The sequence below is a fragment of the Cystoisospora suis genome (genome assembly GCF_002600585.1).
Source record: "Cystoisospora suis strain Wien I chromosome Unknown contig_418, whole genome shotgun sequence".
Lineage (NCBI taxonomy): Eukaryota > Apicomplexa > Conoidasida > Eucoccidiorida > Sarcocystidae > Cystoisospora > Cystoisospora suis.
This window is the reverse complement of record NW_027153219.1, coordinates 74344-90879: the sequence shown is the minus strand read 5'-3', so window position 1 is coordinate 90879 and position 16536 is coordinate 74344. Positions and strand designations below refer to the sequence as shown.

At 55.1% G+C, this 16536-nt stretch overlaps 2 protein-coding genes across 2 annotated transcripts; one reads left to right on the top strand and one right to left on the bottom strand.

The window, feature by feature from the left end:
* The first annotated feature begins 252 nt into the window (after nt 1–252).
* Nucleotides 253–8028, top strand: CSUI_001039 (fad malate-dehydrogenase (mdh-fad)). Its single transcript, XM_068061245.1, has 7 exons — nt 253–1845; nt 3513–3832; nt 4553–4714; nt 5161–5247; nt 6153–6566; nt 7097–7229; nt 7752–8028. The coding sequence occupies exons 1-7, from the start codon at nt 1488–1490 to the stop codon at nt 7913–7915; spliced, it is 1638 nt and encodes a 545-aa protein (XP_067926784.1). The 5' UTR covers nt 253–1487; the 3' UTR covers nt 7916–8028.
* Nucleotides 8029–8268: 240 nt separating this feature from the next.
* CSUI_001038 (uncharacterized protein) lies at nt 8269–15607 on the bottom strand. The gene is made up of 2 exons (XM_068061244.1): nt 10425–15607; nt 8269–9734 (listed from the first exon to the last, which is right to left on the bottom strand). Exons 1-2 carry the CDS (start codon nt 14685–14687, stop codon nt 9216–9218), a joined length of 4782 nt encoding a protein of 1593 aa, XP_067926783.1. The 5' UTR covers nt 14688–15607; the 3' UTR covers nt 8269–9215.
* Nucleotides 15608–16536: the final 929 nt, after the last annotated feature.

Below are 16536 nucleotides of genomic sequence, written 5' to 3'. Positions count from 1 at the left end.
GAAGTGACGAGGCATCTTGACCGGTATATTGGCTCGAGAGGGTCTCGGACACAGTCTTCGTTCGGTAGGCAGCCCAGGGTGTCCTGCGCGTGACGCAATCCGAGAGCAGACTCAAAAAAGACAGCCGAACTCAGCGACGTGCATAGATAACAATTTCATAGGTTGAAGTCCACCGTTTGGACGTTTTATGGAAAACCCAGCAGTCGCTGTCAACAGGGGAGTTCCGAGTGTACTCTACAGCACGTACGGCAAGAGGTTTCGCAGCGGTGGGACTTCGTGGACTATATTCCGTAGAAAGCCGTTCTGATCCAAGTAACAGCGATTACCCGGGGAGACTCCTATTGAAAGAGAGAGTTCGTATTCGCCTTTTGCAGGACCTGCATTGGTTCTCGTCGTGAACCTCCCAGGAATCCAAGAAGAGTGTGCGTAGCGCCCTGTAAGTGGAGTGTCACAGGGATCCGACAACGGAACGCACCCGGGCCGCTGGTAGATCAGGGGGGGGGGGACAGCGTCAACCAAAGTGTTGCCGGGCGCGTTCTGTGTAAAACACAAATCCACCTGCAAGATTCCCGTTCTACGCCCCTGGACACCCTGAAGCACGGAGGCCGCACTTCACGTGGTGACACCGAAAGTTGGCGGTAACACGACTATGGTAAATATCAGCGGGGAGCTGTATTCCGGAGATCGTTCAACGGAGAACCTGATCAGGAGCAAAGCCGAAGGTAGGTGTGGCGGCAGCGTCACTGTGACGTGCTTCTTCCCCTTCATTGGTTCGCATGGATGCAGGCACAGCCGCCGGCATGTGCTGGTAGTCCCCCAGAGCACAAGAGCTCTTTTGCTGCTCTCCGTGGAGCCTGTCTTTCTATTACTCCTCATTGCCTCGCTTCTTTTCGGTTTTTATGTGTGTTTTTGTAGCTCCCTTCCTGCTGAGTGCAACCCCGCGCATTTTCTGTCCGTGGAAGCGAGTCGGCGGTTCCTGAATTTGCTACATGCAAGCCTCAAACGCCTTGACTACTCCTCTTCGGCAGATCCCCGAGTTTTCACTGGTTTTGACTTGTTTTTGAGCGCCAGCTTCACTTCAATACCGTGCAGCCCTGCAGCTGTCCCGACTGTGAGACTGGGTCTTTCATTCCGCTGTACGCGCCGCATCCTCGATTCATCCCGTAGTAGTCTCATCAGAACCGACGTCTTTCGTTTTCGTCCAAGCACGCTTTCTTCTGTTTGGCTTGGCCTTCCCTCACCGTTGGCAGCAGCAAGTACTGGCTGTGTGTCCGTGCACGATTCCAAGGTCCCGTTGACCGGCATGCTGCTCGGCAACAGTGCGAGCAAGACTCGGGCCCACACCCTGCGTTCTTTTTCGCTTCGCTCGGACTTGCTCCAACTGGGATTCTGGGACCTACTTGTTTCGATCTTGTGTCGAGGCACAGTGGTTTCTCACTTTGGCCCTCTCCACGTGCTCAAAGCTCGCGTGCAGAAACAGCCCAAACATGCGGACTCCACTTGGATCGTTAACTAGAACCATTGCCAGTCAGCTTGTTCTGAGGCAAGGCAAGCTGCTTCAGAGTTCCATCCCCTCTAAGCATGTCTCGGCTTACGCGCGCTCGTCTTTTTCTACGGCCACGGGCCTGAAGGGAGGAGCAACAGGGGGTGGTCAGCAACACACAAGTCCCCAGGCACCGTCTGTAGGGGTCGATGCGCCCGCGAGTACGCCTAAAGCTGCGGCGTCGTCGAGAGGAGGAGCAACTGTCTCCATAGGGCGCCTTGGAACAGATCTGTACGACGTTTTCATTGTCGGCGGTGGCGTCACAGGAACCGCCCTCCTGTACGAGCTGTGCAAATTCACAGGTGTGACTAGAACCGTAACCAGTCTGTTAGGTACATTGTCTGCGTCCAAAGTATTGTACTTCGGTAGGCTGGGCAGCAACAGTGGACTAATCTTCGCTTCCCTAGATTTCGGCTGTGCAGCGAACTAGGGTGAGAAAGAGTGTGAGCACATAGAGATGCTTGTTAATGCGTTGGGTTCCTCTCTGAGGTTGTCCGCCGCGTGTGCGTTCAAAAATGTAGAGCATCCAAGCATCATATTGACGTAGCAGCTTGGTAACCAGGCGTTAGAGAGCCAACAGTACCATCACGGATTGAATAAGTACGCTCTGCTTACTCTGGAAGCACAGTACTTTCGGAAGTTTGCACGTTTCATTTCACGCATTGCGAACCACCGCTATGTGGTTGGACCCTCTCGGGGTCGAGGCCCCTTTCTTGCTAAACACTTGGGCAACGGCCCGCGGACTCTCCCTCCTATCAAGACACACATATCGAATCGTTTGTAGCTCACTCGCTCTAGTTGATGGGAGGGCGCGCAGGACTCCATGGTTAGTACAATTCTGACGCAGCTTCGCTGGTTCGCCAGCCTGTCATCAGGCCTAAGCTTCAGTTCAAGATACCCACTAGTCAGGAGGTCGGCGTTCAGGCTAGATAGAAGGAATGCGCTCTCACCTGTTGAGTGCACCGACCCTTGGCTGTTGGTTCTGAATCGTCTCCACTTGAAGATTTCGTGAATATACAGTCGGCCCCAGTATGGAAAAGTACCTTATTTGGGCGGTGACACCTCCAGAAAAAGACAATACTTGAGAACGGCTTCCTGACTGGTTCATAATAGCGAATGCGCCTTCCTCGCGTAGGCGAGAAAACTGGCTTGGAACACTTATGCTGCAGACGCGTCAGTTTTTGCCTGGACAGCCACACTTTGACAATCCGTTTTGCCGCGTTCGTTGTTGACTTCTTAAGACAAACCTGAGTGCGTAAATACTGTGGCGACACGCGTTTGCTGCCTATTTGTTCACCCTGTGAGGTTTCCGCATGGTGAGCCATGCCCCGGGCTCTGTTTGGTGTCAGTCAAAGAGTCTTTTATCTTGCAGACTTGACTGTACAGGCGCACATATATCTCTCATGGCACCTGTGACTGACTTGTCGAGTCTTCACTGCCTCTCGGCTCTGCGTATTTCTCTGGCGAAGTGACAGCTGCAGTGGGGGCCTGTTCACGTCCGTTTCGTTCGACTCGGTCTAGCCGTTGTGATATTGCTTGCGGCGAAGAGCTGAATCATAAGAAAAAACTGCACTGTGCTGAGTCGGTACTGTTTCGTTCGTGTTGCCAAAATATTTGTGATTCTTTTTCTCAAAGCTTCAGTGTCGAACTGTAAACTGTTGCGGGCTTATGTACTCCATGGTCGTGAATGCGGGCGTAGACAGAGCGTCGACAGCGCGTCTGGTGTGTCAGAGGCTGGCTGCCGCTGGAAGAGCGTTAGGAGGTCTCTCGGCAGGTCGCTTTCTAGTTCGTCTTCCTTGGAAAGCCGGCTGTCGCCGCGTCTACGTGGTACTACATCAATGCGGTACGGTGTCATGGATGGCGTGTGCGTCGGTGTCCGCTAACCGGGGCAGTGTTGCGTAGTTTTTCTCGGGAACCTTCATTACTATGAAGGGCACCAATCCGAGCCGTGGAACTGATGTGCTTGCAGACCTGAAGAAGATTGGTTTGGTAGAGCGTCGGCCGTCTTTCGCGGTTGTCGCTTCCTGCCCCCGAAATAATTCCCAAACAATTCACTGTGGCGACATCGAGACCAACTACACATTACAGAAGGCCAAGATTGTCAAACGTCAGGCGGATATGCTCAGGAACTATGCTACAAAACTGCCCCCCGCTGAGCGAGACTCAGTTGTGCAGCGCATGCAGAAGATGGCCCTCGCAGTGGGAGAGACGGAATGCGAGTTCATGGAGAAACGCTTTCATATTTTCAGAAGCGTCTTCACGAAAATGGAATTCATCGATAAAAAGAAGGTAACGAAAGAGCTCTGGTAGGGTATAATGCGCTTCAGCAATCCGCCGCTCGTGCCGCCTTGTGGTTAGTTATTGTTCTTGGCTGTAAGAGGCGAGACGCAAGCCCTGTTGCCCGGTCTCTTTGTTCACCCCTTCAGATTACTGTCTGTGCCGAAGGGCCGAAGACGGATTCCCTTTCACCCGTTAGTCGTATACACTCTACCTTTTGCGAGAATCCCGGCTGGAAGGACCGCGCGTTGCCTTCTAGCCGGGATTTTCGCAGATCCTCTTCGGAGTGTGCTCTTTGTCGGAGAATTCAGCTGTAGAGCCTCATGGCACAACTTACTGTATTTGTACCAGCGTCTTTTCATGTTTTCGGGTCAAGGTTAGTCAGAGTAATCCATCTTCAGAAGCATACCCAAAGAAGACGTGCTTGGCTGCCTCCGTGTGATAATCGCCTGACGTGCTTGCGGCCAGTGCCTTTCTCAAAGAGCCAAGGACAGTCTTCATAGTCGCCGCAGTGGTCAGCCCGGCGACCGATGTTGGGACTGTCGACATGTTGTGTACAGCGTGTCGTAACGACCTCGTCGGTTTCCGGCGCCGAGGCTGACAAAAATCATCTTGTGGCAGGGGGGGGAAAGGCCTATCCGAAATCGGGGTTGTGGGCAGTAGTGGCTTGGTTGTCAAACGGAGATGCTCTTCCGTAGTGTCGGGGCTCGAGGTTTTCCTGTCACCCTTCAGCTCGCGGACGTGGAGCCTCGGGTAGGCATGAAAAACTCTCATTCTTTACGCCCCGAGCCGGCCGCCGCCATTTTTGTGCCCGATGAGCACTCGGCAGTTAACTATTACCATCTCGCTGCTTCCTTTGTCGACCAGGCGAAGAGGAGCTCGGCGGGGAAGCAGGTACGTTGCTTAGAGTTGGCACACCGTCTCATTAGTTTGATATCAGAAGAGGTACACAGGTTATTCTCTCATTCTTGAAAAGGACTAGACAGAGTACAGGTACAATGGTCATGTCTCTTACGTCACTTGCTCTAAGTAACTCTGCGTTTTACTAAGTATCCATCCATTCACGGCCTACCAGTTCCTTCATTCGGGTCTCGTTCACGCACAGTCGCTTTATTGGAGAAAAGACGCGTGGAAGTGCCAAGGGGAGTCCCGCGTAGATGACCGAATAGTGGCATTCGTGTTGTTCAGAGGGGACAGCTGGGGCAGAGGTTCAGACCAACTGGCTGCCCTGGTCTTGCATTGCTGCATCGAAGCGGGCACAAACTGGTGACACTTCCGCAACGACCTAGGCGAGCCGCTTCAGGACTCTGTCACGCTGTCGCATATGCGTTTTCTCTCAGGTAGATATACAAACGTCTACGGAGCTCCTGGATCTCAAGCATGAGGACGACGGGTTTTTTCTTAAGACAACGCGAGGCACTGCCAGGGTATGTCAGACGCAGGAAAAGGAAACGTGCAGTCAGTCCCGTAAGGACGCCAGGTCACGTGTATGATACGTAAGAGGAGTCCTCATTCCAGCTGGGGTGAGCCGAATCTGAGTGACGGCTACTTTGTGACGACTATAGAGTGTAGCTATATCTAGAGCAGTGCCACCCAGTGCACCGACTTTGAAGTGACTGTCATTCAAGTTCTCGTTCAGAAGGACTATAGGTATAACGCCTGTCAGGGTACGACAATGACCGACAGATCAGCGGGGGCAGGACAGAAGTCAGCATCACAGTCCTATTTGACAGGAGACTAAGATAGTCACCACGCTGCCTCCCAAGAGACGTGTTTTCTCGGTCTACTTTTTCTCTTCGCCGCTTTCAAGTCGAATGTGGCGTGGTGGGGAAAAGGTTCAGGGGTACAAAAGGGGACGGTGGCTCGTGCGTGAGCGCAAATCCCCAGTTGAGCTGAGATATTCCGGCCACGTGTCAACGCAGCGCGCCTCCAGCAGGCAGGCTAGTCCTCACGTCCCGTTTACTCCGAGCACGGGATTTCCCCACCACCTTGCTGGGAAAAATCTTTCACTGTTGCACTACCACTTCCTCAAGCGGCGTGGAATGGTACCGCACCCTGTCGTGATGGGACGGCCATCGGCGCGGGTGCCGATGTCGGGCATTGACATTGTCGGTCAGAGCAAGAACGTACCTGAGCTCACTGCACAGAGATCAGATGGTATCTTGCGTGTCCCGACCTCGATGGCAGTAAAACTGTCATCTGCGGTTGTGTATGTCCCTTCTCTGTCTCGGTGATTCCGCATTTTCCGGGACGGTGTAATCAGAAAACTGCTTAGACATGGAACTGACGTTTCCGACCGGATACGGGCTGTGGGTTTTTTTTTTTTTATCAGGCTCGCTTTGTAGTTGTCAGCGCTTGCGGGCAATCGTTGTTGCTTGCCCAGAAGTTGGGGTACGGTCTACAGTTCAGTTGTTTGCCAATGGCTGGGAGCTTTTACTTCGCACCGGAGATGCTCAACGGCAAAGTGTACACATGCCAAGATCCTCGGTTACCCTTCGCTGCTGTCCACGGAGATCCAGACCTTGTCGCAGTGGGCAAAACACGGTTTGGGCCCACCGCGCTCCCTCTACCGATGCTCGAACGGTACAACAATTCTTCGATCCCCGACTTCTTGCGCGTGATAAATCCGGATTCGGATCTCGTGAAGGTTTACCTCGACCTCCTTGGGACCTCACACATGCGCAACTATGTCCTGAAAAATTTCCTTTACGAAGTCCCTAAACTTAACACGCACTTGTTTGCGAAGGTGAGAACGCCGCGCTAGGCACGCGCGTCTGCGGGAGAGAATACAGGTGTTTTGCTCTAGGCAAGGCTGGTGCTCGTGCAGATGCACTTTTGGGTGGGCGTGAGAAGATAACCAGACATTACCGGGTAGCCGTTCTAGCAACCCTGCTTCCTTGCAGATCTCAGAGAAAAGAAGTTGCGTGACAATTGCAAGGTAGAGCACGGTTTCATGTCATGAAAAATGTGGTAGCCCCTTGGTCGGAAAAGCCCTGCACGCTGCCTCCTGCGACACGGAAGAACAGGTTCCATGAACTACTTGGATCAGACGTTTTACAGCGGTGCTAGGGTGACATTCTAACACAGCTGCTGCGCTGCTACCGAAACGCGGAAACCGCGAGAGTGGCGGGCGCCCGCGAAGAGACCACAGACAGACACCGGACGCCTTCCCGAACGCAGCGGGATTCACAGGTCCACAACAAGCGGCTGCACCCGGAAAGCGGACAGAGGAGCAACGTAATTGGTGTGCTCGTCTTAAACTGCTCTGCTTCACAGGATGTCCGCAAGATTGTGCCATCAATCAAGCCAGAAGATCTCACGTACGCCAAGGGGTACGGCGGTGTCCGTCCTCAGCTGATTGATAAGAAACAGCGAAAGCTTCTCCTTGGTGAAGGAAAAATTGACCCCGGTGAGTCACTCACTTAGATTGACAAGATTGCCATCACGATGGGAGTACAGGCGACTGCGGGTGCAGGCTTCCACAGTTGCAAAAAGCGCACGGCTCCTGCATGCAGCTAGCGTGTCCGGGTACCACTGCAGCGGAGGAAGTCATTCTGAGTTTGCTTCCTTCTTGCAACCGCACCTTCGAGAACCCGACAGCAGATTCAGTCGCGCTGCAGGGTTAATCGTTGACCACTGGTCGTGACGCGCCCCCGGCGGCGTTGGCTAGCCGCATGGGGGTGCGGCAGCCCTGCAGCAGAATGGGCGTGCGTGCCTTAGTCGTGTTTCGGGGACTACCGCACCGAGCTGAGTGACACAGAAGAACCACGCACACACACATCCTTTCCCAGGGTTGTGACCGTCCACTGCCCGGAGTTTCCCTTTCGCTCTTTACAGTTTGCCTTCCGCGTGGTCAAGCAGGGCACAGGAGTAGAAAGTAGGCTGGAATTTTGTAGCGTCTCTCGACATGTAATTGCTATGAACCTGTCAGGTACTGGTATTATCTTCAACATTACTCCGTCGCCTGGCGGTACGACGTGCCTGGGAAATGCGGAGCTAGACATGCGCACCATTTGCAAGAGACTGGGCGCCACTATTAATGAGAAGCTGTTCAAGCAGACGCTTCTGGAGGGCGAGTATCCCGTGAACTATTGAAGGTGGCCAACTCGGAGAAGGTAGAATAGCACCAAGGCCAACATGTACCGGCGCTCTCTGCATGCGACAGTGTCCTATCTCGGTGTGGCAGCAGAGGAGACAAGGTGTGAGCTTACCGCAAGCGACCTGCAGAAACGATTTGAAGACAGCTAGTCCGTGAGCCGTGAGGGAAGAGTGACCCGACCGGTGTTTCCGCCAAGTGAGGAACTGACAAATTTTTAATATATACAAGCCTGATGCATCTCACTTGTCCGGCTGCAGGCGTTGCAGCTGGAGACCGGCAGAGGCTCCGAGCGAACACGAAACACGAAGTACGCACAGAGCTGTCATAACGAGAACTCTGTGTAGTGCGGAAAGCCATTTGAAGAAAATTTGACATTAGTGATTTGTCGCAATAAGGCCAGAAGTTCCAGTGGCCTGCGCTTGACATAACCGCCACCTTCTACATGCCAGCACCGGTGACGCGTTGATCGCCGTGCCGGTCTCCGACTTCTGTCAGACCGGAGGAGCAGCAGAGCAACGCAATCGCATGAGAAGGCGGGAGGCTTCTACGCATCCACAGGGGCACTCAGGACCAGCCAAGTTCGCCGACTCTTGTTTTGAGCCATTTTCCGGTCTGGAGTCACCTCCGGGCACCGTCCGTCCTCCGGTACACGCGACTAGACAACGCAGCGGTGGGCACAGGCGAGAAAGAACGTGGCGGTGCCAGATTGTAATTAGCGAGGATTTCCACCGTAGCAAGGCTGTTAGAGATGCATTCTCTGATATCCATCCCTCGCGACCACGGTCCACAGGCAAAGTCACCTTCTGCCAGTTTTGAGTACTTCGTTGAGAGTCACGTTTCTGGCTGCGACCAGACAACTGGCCCTCGCTGACATCCGAATGAAAAGGCCCCAATGGAACGATATAAGGGGCGCTGCTGTCGGGCTTGTCGCTAGCAGTCAAGGATCCGTCCGGTGAATTGCCAAAGTCGAACAGTTCCATTAACGGAGCATAGAAAGTGCTCGGGCCTTCTTCAATCATCCCTTTGTCCGTGTGCCGAACTTGAGAGGCGTGCCGCTGCTCTCCGAGTACCCCAGATTCCCTTCCCGTAGCAGTCCGGCACTCAGTCGTCAGCCTCTCCATACTCTCTTTCCTAGCCCGCGTCGGTGAGTCACCCGGGACGCGGGGCACTGAAGTGAATCTGGACTTTTCTCTGAAGATCGTACATGATTCCTGGCCGGACACAAGACAGTGGTCCTCCAAAGACAGATCCGTTACGATCAACCCTGCCCGCTCTCCTTGGCTGTGCCCGAGCCCTCTACTCGGGTTTAGACGTAAATGCGGGGGCGAAACCCGACTCTGCCTCGAGTTGCGGCACTTGTACCGGGCTGGGACGCAGAGTCGTGAAGCCGCATCCTGAGGGGTGCAGCGCGCGTGAGTGCTCGTGCCGATGGGTTCCAAGTGGTGCATGACACTGCTGTTCATGCGAAACAGCGTTGCAACAACAGACCGGAAACGTGTTTGCCACCCTGGCACATGGTCCCGGGGTCGAGGGGCTCGCGGGCCCTGTATGATCACGGGTCGCAGCCGCGATAGAAGACTGCACAACACCGTCCCCATGAGCCTGCTGCCTCATTAGTTGACGCTGCTGTTGTCCCAAGTTACTGAAGACAGCTGCTGTCCTGGTTCTGTACAGGACGTGGCTCACGAGCCCCTCTAACGCTCGGTGCGTCTGCGGCAGCTCCTCCATAGAGAACAGAGAGAGTCGACCGGCAACATGAAGTGCAACGCACTCTGCATCCCGAGCATGGCGGAAGTACAGCTCTCCTCCGTGAGGCTGCAGGCACAGAGACAAAAAAGATGTAGCTTGCTTTGGAGAACTGCGCCGCATTCAAAACCGAGTGGAGGTGTGAGGGAAACGGACTCCTGCTGTTCCGCAAAATGTAGGGATCTCGTTTTGCGTGATTCCCACAACTTATTCCCAGCTAAGCAGGGGAGAGCCGAGTCCCGGGGAGTGCGACGCATCTCCTCAGCGATTGACTGCGGGTCCGCGCCAGTCAGTGTAGGACACACCACTCCCACTGCAACACTTCGACAGGTTTCAAGGGCTTCAGACGTTTTGCTCAGAAAACCTACTGTAATTGGACACGGGCTGAGAGGGCATCGTGATCGACGTCGAGCGAACTGAAGACACATAACACCTAGTTCGGAGGAATTGTGCACCTGCATTAGGGGCTACTAACTCGAAATGAGAAAAACAGTGTCTGGACTGACGCGCTACCAAGATAGCCAAACGGGTGGTCCACTAGCCAAACTCCTGCGATGCTAGACCAGCCTTCACCCAGATTCGGGAAACATGCGCAAATATAGCGCTGCAGCCCTGAAGGGAACCGACTGTCTCCGCTGGGTCTGCGTACCCGCTCTGAGCCATCAAAGCCGAAAAAGTTCGAAGCGCCGCGTAAACTATCCTCACTCGAAGCACTCCAAAAAGCTTTAGGCCGAACCCCACAGACAAAGAGTAGCTCACCTGCTGCTCGGGGCGACAGTACTGAGGCCCGTTCGTTAGCACTTCTAGCCAGCGACGATCAGAAGCGTACATGATCTTGTTGACAAAGCGTCGCCTGGGAAACTTTTTCTTTTGTGCGGCTTCGGCTGGATGGACCACGAGATCGAGATGGTCTGGATCGGGCAGGTCTGTGAGAGAGATGTGGGAAAGCTCATCCAGATCTACCGAGGCGGCGTATGGCGCCGTCGCTCTTTGGTCTCTCACTATTGCCTCTCGCCGAGATGCATCGTCACTGTCTGTTCGTGTCCCGTGGTCTGCCAAACTGGCTGGCCCCTCCGAAGAAAGAATCTCCGACCCTGCAGGAGGGAAACCGTGATGTCTGCTCGTTTGTCCCTGAGAAAAGTCGCCTTGTACTCCCTGCAGGAAGCAATCTTGCCTCTGAATAAGCTCACTGCTGCGAGAGGCGTCACCCCTGTTGCCTGTAACCGATGTAGGACCCGACAGCGTCGCAGGACCAGCTGGCATGCCGTTCACTGTCAGCACGGCTCCAGTTGAGCTCCCTTCGGGCGGCCTTTCACCTTGCCCGTGCAACGGGGAGACGTCGTTCAAACTACGTTCTGCTTGCGAGTGATCCTCCACCTCTTCCGCTCTGCTAGTAGAAGAAACGTCGCCGCACGTCAGCAGGTGGTCTTGAGACCCCCTTGCTGTCTTCTTGGATGGCAGTCGCTTCCGTCTGATGAAAACAAGACGCCAGCGCTTATGCAGCCAAACCAGTACTTCCCCGGGCTCGAAGTATGTCGCCAGGGGAGCCTCTGGATCGTAAATGCAGGGATTTCCCCCTAGGTTTGCGATATAACGAGGGCCGCGTCTCAGTCTCCAGCCACGCTGTTGTCGAAATTCATCGAAGTCAGCTTCAGCGGCCGCTTCTACAGGTGTCTGTCGACGCTTGACACCTTCACACAGTTCGGTTGCGTAGCGGTGGCGTTGATGACTGCAGGCAGTGCTTGCCTGCGTCTTGGCGGGGTGACGGTGAGCGGCTGCTTCCTCTTCCTCATGCCATCGAAGAAGGCTGTGAAGCTGCAGCCAGTAAGCTTCGGAGGGCTGAGGACTGGTACACGGCAATGCAGGCCAGGATGAAAGCGCCGACATGTGACTCTGGCTCGCCAGCTGAAGCCATGGAGCCGCGTTGACGAGGACCTGTTCACACAGCGCTCCTACCGAGCAGAGCCCGCAACGCTTGCACCCTTCTGCGCAGGTAGGTAGGGAGTGAAGATGACGGCCAGGAGGTGTTCCCCTCGTTTTGTGGTGCGAGTGAATCCCTGGAATGCTACCGCCGAGTTGGTTTTGCGGTCTTTCATGTGTCGCCGTACGAGCAGAGTTGGCAACACTTCTACCGAGTGTGAAATTGGCTGAAAGCATAGAGCCAGCCGCATCCTCTGCTGCACCCATGGGACAAGTAGTCGCGGAGCTTGTGTGTGTAGTTGGCGAGCGACCAGCTGCGGAACAATTGGCAGGCTTGGCTGAACAGTGCTCTTCCTGCAACGCACTAAGGACATCTTCTGAGTGTCCACTACAGTGACAGGAACCAGGGTTGTGGAGGCTTTGCTCGCCTCCCAGTTCGGCTCCCAGCGCTCCTGCAGTGTCGGTCTCGATCGCTGGTGGTGTCCCTGGAGTGAAGCAAGCAGAAGTACAGCAGACCTGGCCCTTTGCTCTTTGTATGAACTGCCAAGAGAGAATGAGACTGATCAAGTGATGCTGTGTATCAATGCGATTCAAAGACCGGGAACAGAAAATTGCCTCGATGACCCCGGCGGACACGTATGGAATGGACGGAAACAAGTCCTCGCCCATGTACACTCGGTGGAGGAGCATATCGATGAAAGGATAACGCTGCCGGAAGTAGTAGCCTGCACTCATTCGCACGGCCGCTTCGTCGGAGAAGCAGTTCGTACTGCCCCTCCCACCGTCGCTGGAGACGGTGTTGGCGACTCCGCCTGCTGCTGTTTCGTCAGCCGGTGTGCGTCCCTCTCTCCCACTTTCCTTGCCCTGCAAACCAGCATGGGTGCTTTCCTGCGCTGTTGTTTCGCAGGGAGAACGCGGTGCCTCATAGGCTTGGCTGCTGCCTTGCCAATCTGAGTGGCGGGCGGACGGGGGCCCAGCAGAATCAGGCCCCCAGCTAGAGGCGACCACGAAAAAGGTCAACACCACCTGGGGCGGGGCGAACACCCGCGACCAAGTGATCAGTGAACAAAGCAGCCTTCCGTTCAGCGACTCCTGCTGGTAATCAAAGAGCGGCAAAATGAGGGCAGGGAACATTTGGTTTAGGCTAGCGACGCAAAGGGAAAACAAAGACGGAGGCTTTCTGCCGGATTCAGTCTTGCTCCTCTTAAAGACAACAGCGAAATCTGGTTCCCTACCCGCGTCCCACTGCGATTGGGAGGAGAAGTTGGTGTGGGACTGCGCAAGAGGCTGCCAAGTCACCCGTGTGTGCAGCTTTCGTGAGCCTCCTTTGGGCGCAAAGTGTACCGGCGGTTCTGAGAAGGGATCAGTAGCAGCCCCCCTTGACGCCACAGCTTTACCCTGCCCTCGAAAACGAGCGCCACCCAGAAACCGGAGTGTACCTCGTGGGAAAGCCTGGTTCTCTGCTCCTGGTGTAGCAGACCGCGGGCTAGAAGCCGAATTCAGGCGATCACGCCGGGGATCACGGGGGTTGCTATCACTACTTCCTACTCTTGACACTCCCCGGATCCGAGCTGGCGAGATCACATTTCCCTCTCTTATGCTACCACCAACTGCTGTACCGTCACCATTTGTCCAGGAAGAACACACCAGAGCTTGACCTGTCTCCCCCTGGGGCAACTGCCCGCGTGACCGCCGCCTCGGAGACACGGGTCTAGCTGGAAAGCGAGGCACAAGAAAGGTTGGTCTCGCTGCTAGGGCTGGTAGTAGGCATAAAAAAAACGCCTCCACCAATTCTTCGTAGGCCCTCGCCAGCCAGGCTACGGCCAGGCTTTCTGTACGACCCTTCGCGGAAGATGGCGGTTGCAGTTGAAGACCCACTTTCTCTGAACAAGACCTTGCTGGTCTTGATAAACTGGAAGGACCTTTCTGGCACCTTGGCCGCTGTTCAGTCTCGCTCCGATTGCTGCAGACTCCTCGGCCTGCAGCCGTGTGCGATAAATCACCTTGAAATTGACTCTTGAGCAGACCAAGGCGATGTGTGGCTGCGGCTAGAAAACTGGAGTGCTCCTGGCTGTTCGAATAGTCAGTCTTCGCAACATAAAAAGTAATGACCCTGCCTCGTGCCGACATAGCTTGGTACTTGCGATCGAGCCTGACGTGTTGATCAAAACCTTCGTCCAGACAGCTGCATTGGTGTCCCAGTCCAGCACTTCCTCCCGACTCTCTGTGATGGTTCAGTGCGGACGGGAGGCTGCGCGTCACGGGAGCCTCAGGACCAGCACCTGTCTCTCGCATATCTGCACAATGGCAGAAGGGGCACGTAGCCGACCTCGGGGGGTCTCGATGGCCCGCTGTCGAGCTGTCGATAGACCCGGAACCGACCGGCATGCTGGCTTTCGTAAAGTGGTACATCCCAGAGGCAGCATTCAAGACATCTTTTTTTCTAGTCTTCTTCCTCCAGCGCATTCTTTCCTCTCGAACGCTGATCCTACCCTCGCGCGCTGCCGGCGGCGGGCCCTCGACTAACGTGACGCTCGAGTCCGGAAATCGGCTGGAACCAGACGACTGCCCGCGGCTGCTCTCGCAGCTCGAAACAGTCTCGCTCCTGCAGCAAAGAACACGCCTCTCAGACACAACGGTGTACGGGCTGTGCAACTCATCGGCAGGTCTGCGGTTTCCGCCGTCGGCTCCAGCTGTGCATCGAAGACGGGCTGGGGCGTGCCGTCTCTGTTCGGCACCTGCTTCGCAACGCGACGAAAATCCACTGTAATTCACTGCTGTCCTCCTCCACGTCTGCAAGCGGAGAGCGTCGCTTCGGCCTGCGGCTTCCACGCCTGTCGTACAGTCAGCTGCCGCAGTGGCAGCACTAGCGATGCAAGGAGTTGACACGAGGCCACGGGCCTGCGCGGCTGATTCCCTTTCGCCTGCTGTGCTCGACACCAAAGAAAGAATGCAGTCAAGGCAGTAGTAGCGGCTCTCGTTGGTGGAAATGCCTGGGCCAGGCGGCGGAGTCAGGAGGTCCCGGAACGTCAGCGTATCGAAGTCCACGACTCGAAGAACGCAGAATTTCCCTGCGAGGACGGAACCACCGTCCAGTGGCATTTCGCACCAGTTGGGGCTGTCGGAGCTCTCTACGCGGGATGTACCTGTCAGCTGTAGTTTGCAGGCATGACGTTCTTCTCAGCTAGGTTTCTCTGTAGATTCACCGTTTTAGGACGAGCGGAATGCCCCCGGTGACGTGAAGTAGCGGCGGAGTGTAAGGGATTGTCTCCAAGCGTGCTTCACGTTTCTGATTTGCGACAGCGATCGGGGTGTCGCTCGTTTCCCAGCCAGCGCTTCATCGGGGAAGTCTCCATAACCAGCAAGCCAAAATGCTGGCTGACGGAGAAACGGAAACGGACAGCAAAATGATAGAGGTACAGCGGAAGTATACAGTTCGAACCGAGAACGGGAAACCACCTGGACACTGCGGACGGCTAAACGGCAACACTTCAAGAAATGAGGAGCCGGATTCGACGCGAATCGCCACTGGTGTTGCGGTTGTGGAAGTCCAGCTCGTGCAGCTTTGATAGCATCCGCAAACCTACAGGAGCCACAAGCTGTGCCAGAGGTACCCGCTTATCGTCAACGCGCACGGGCCCGCGAAGTCGCTGTCTGCCAGCATCCCGCGGCTCTCTGAAGTGCAACCTACTTTCATCTACGCCGGGTCCAGCTCGGAAAGCCAAAATATCAAGACGCAGTTGAGAAGGGCTATACGGAGAGCACCACTATTGCCAGGTATTCCAGGAAATCGCACTGCTTGAGCGAAGAGAAGCCAACTTGACCGCAAGACCACTTTGACTGGCTACCAGAAAATTCGCGCTGGTGACACAAAAACTCTAGCTACAGCACAAACTAGTTGAACACGCAAACCCACCACAGAAGGAGCGTGGCCACCCATTTACAAGGAACTACCTACAGAGGAAACAGTCCGCTGGCTCTCGGGCTCACAGGCGCCACCTTTTCCATACTCGGTTCCTCCCATCTCGCCTAGATTGCCGCATCGCAAGCGGTGCCCGCGTCACACAGTATCCAGCTCCCATATAAAAAAGAAGGTTTGCTGAGGCGGCATCACTGACACGCACCGCCAGACGCTGTAGGCTAACTTGTGTAGCTTCCGAGTTAGCATCGGGAAGCCGAGAAACGGTGTGCGGCTGTCCAGTCGTAACATCAAATGCAGAACCTTTGTGTCGTCTCAACTGTGAAACTGCAATCTCCGTCCTCCTACTGCACCAATGAAACTTCTCCCCACATGGCTTACACTTAGCTGCACCGCCAGCGCAATATCTTTCGCCGCCGACGCCGTCTTTCTCGCCCGGCGCGTCCTCTTTCTACACAGTGATGCGCAAGTAAGTGAACCCGAGTGACCCGCCTGGAAGGCACTGCTCACTACCCCGGTCCAGCGAGCATCAAAACGTAACTCTAGGGCCGTCATTATGTCCCGTTTCTGGTGGCCTTGCAGTTTATCTCTTGGTCCTACCATGAGAAGGGCGCAAGACACATCAGCAGCACTGTGAGATCCGAGGAAGGAAAGCGACGCGACCGATTATGTATTCAGCACTCTCCTGAATATACGCACGGGCTGGATGCTGCTCGCTCTTTGGAAGCCTCCGGCTGACGAGCAGAGGCAAGCGCGTCTGTGCGGTGACAACAGCACCCGGGGAAAATCAGTCGCACCGAGGCAAAGTTAGCTTCTCGGGCTTCCCTACGCACGTAGGCCCTCATGAAAAGTATAGATGTGCTAGCCGTCAGACACTGGAGCAGCAATCCCCGGGTGCCGTAAGTTCTCTCTAAAGAACCTTCACCGTGCGCTGATCCCAGAATATGAACCTGCCGGAATATTTGTGCCGAAGCCATCACGAGATGCTGCGCATAAACCAGGAAGCTTGGCGCGCACATCTACGGACACTGA

What these genes read in the sequence shown, in the direction of transcription:
- CSUI_001039 (XM_068061245.1), top strand. Translation starts at nt 1,488, where the DNA reads ATGCGGACTCCACTTGGATCGTTAACTAGAACCATTGCCAGTCAGCTT. An exon ending in CGAGCTGTGCAAATTCACAG is followed by an intron (nt 1,846 to 3,512) that starts GTGTGACTAGAA and finishes ATGTGCTTGCAG; the next exon opens with ACCTGAAGAAGATTGGTTTG. An exon ending in CAACGCGAGGCACTGCCAGG is followed by an intron (nt 5,248 to 6,152) that starts GTATGTCAGACG and finishes TTTTTTTATCAG; the next exon opens with GCTCGCTTTGTAGTTGTCAG.
- CSUI_001038 (XM_068061244.1), bottom strand. Translation starts at nt 14,687, where the DNA reads ATGCCACTGGACGGTGGTTCCGTCCTCGCAGGGAAATTCTGCGTTCTT. An exon ending in ACTGTCGCCCCGAGCAGCAG is followed by an intron (nt 9,735 to 10,424) that starts GTGAGCTACTCT and finishes CTGTGCCTGCAG; the next exon opens with CCTCACGGAGGAGAGCTGTA.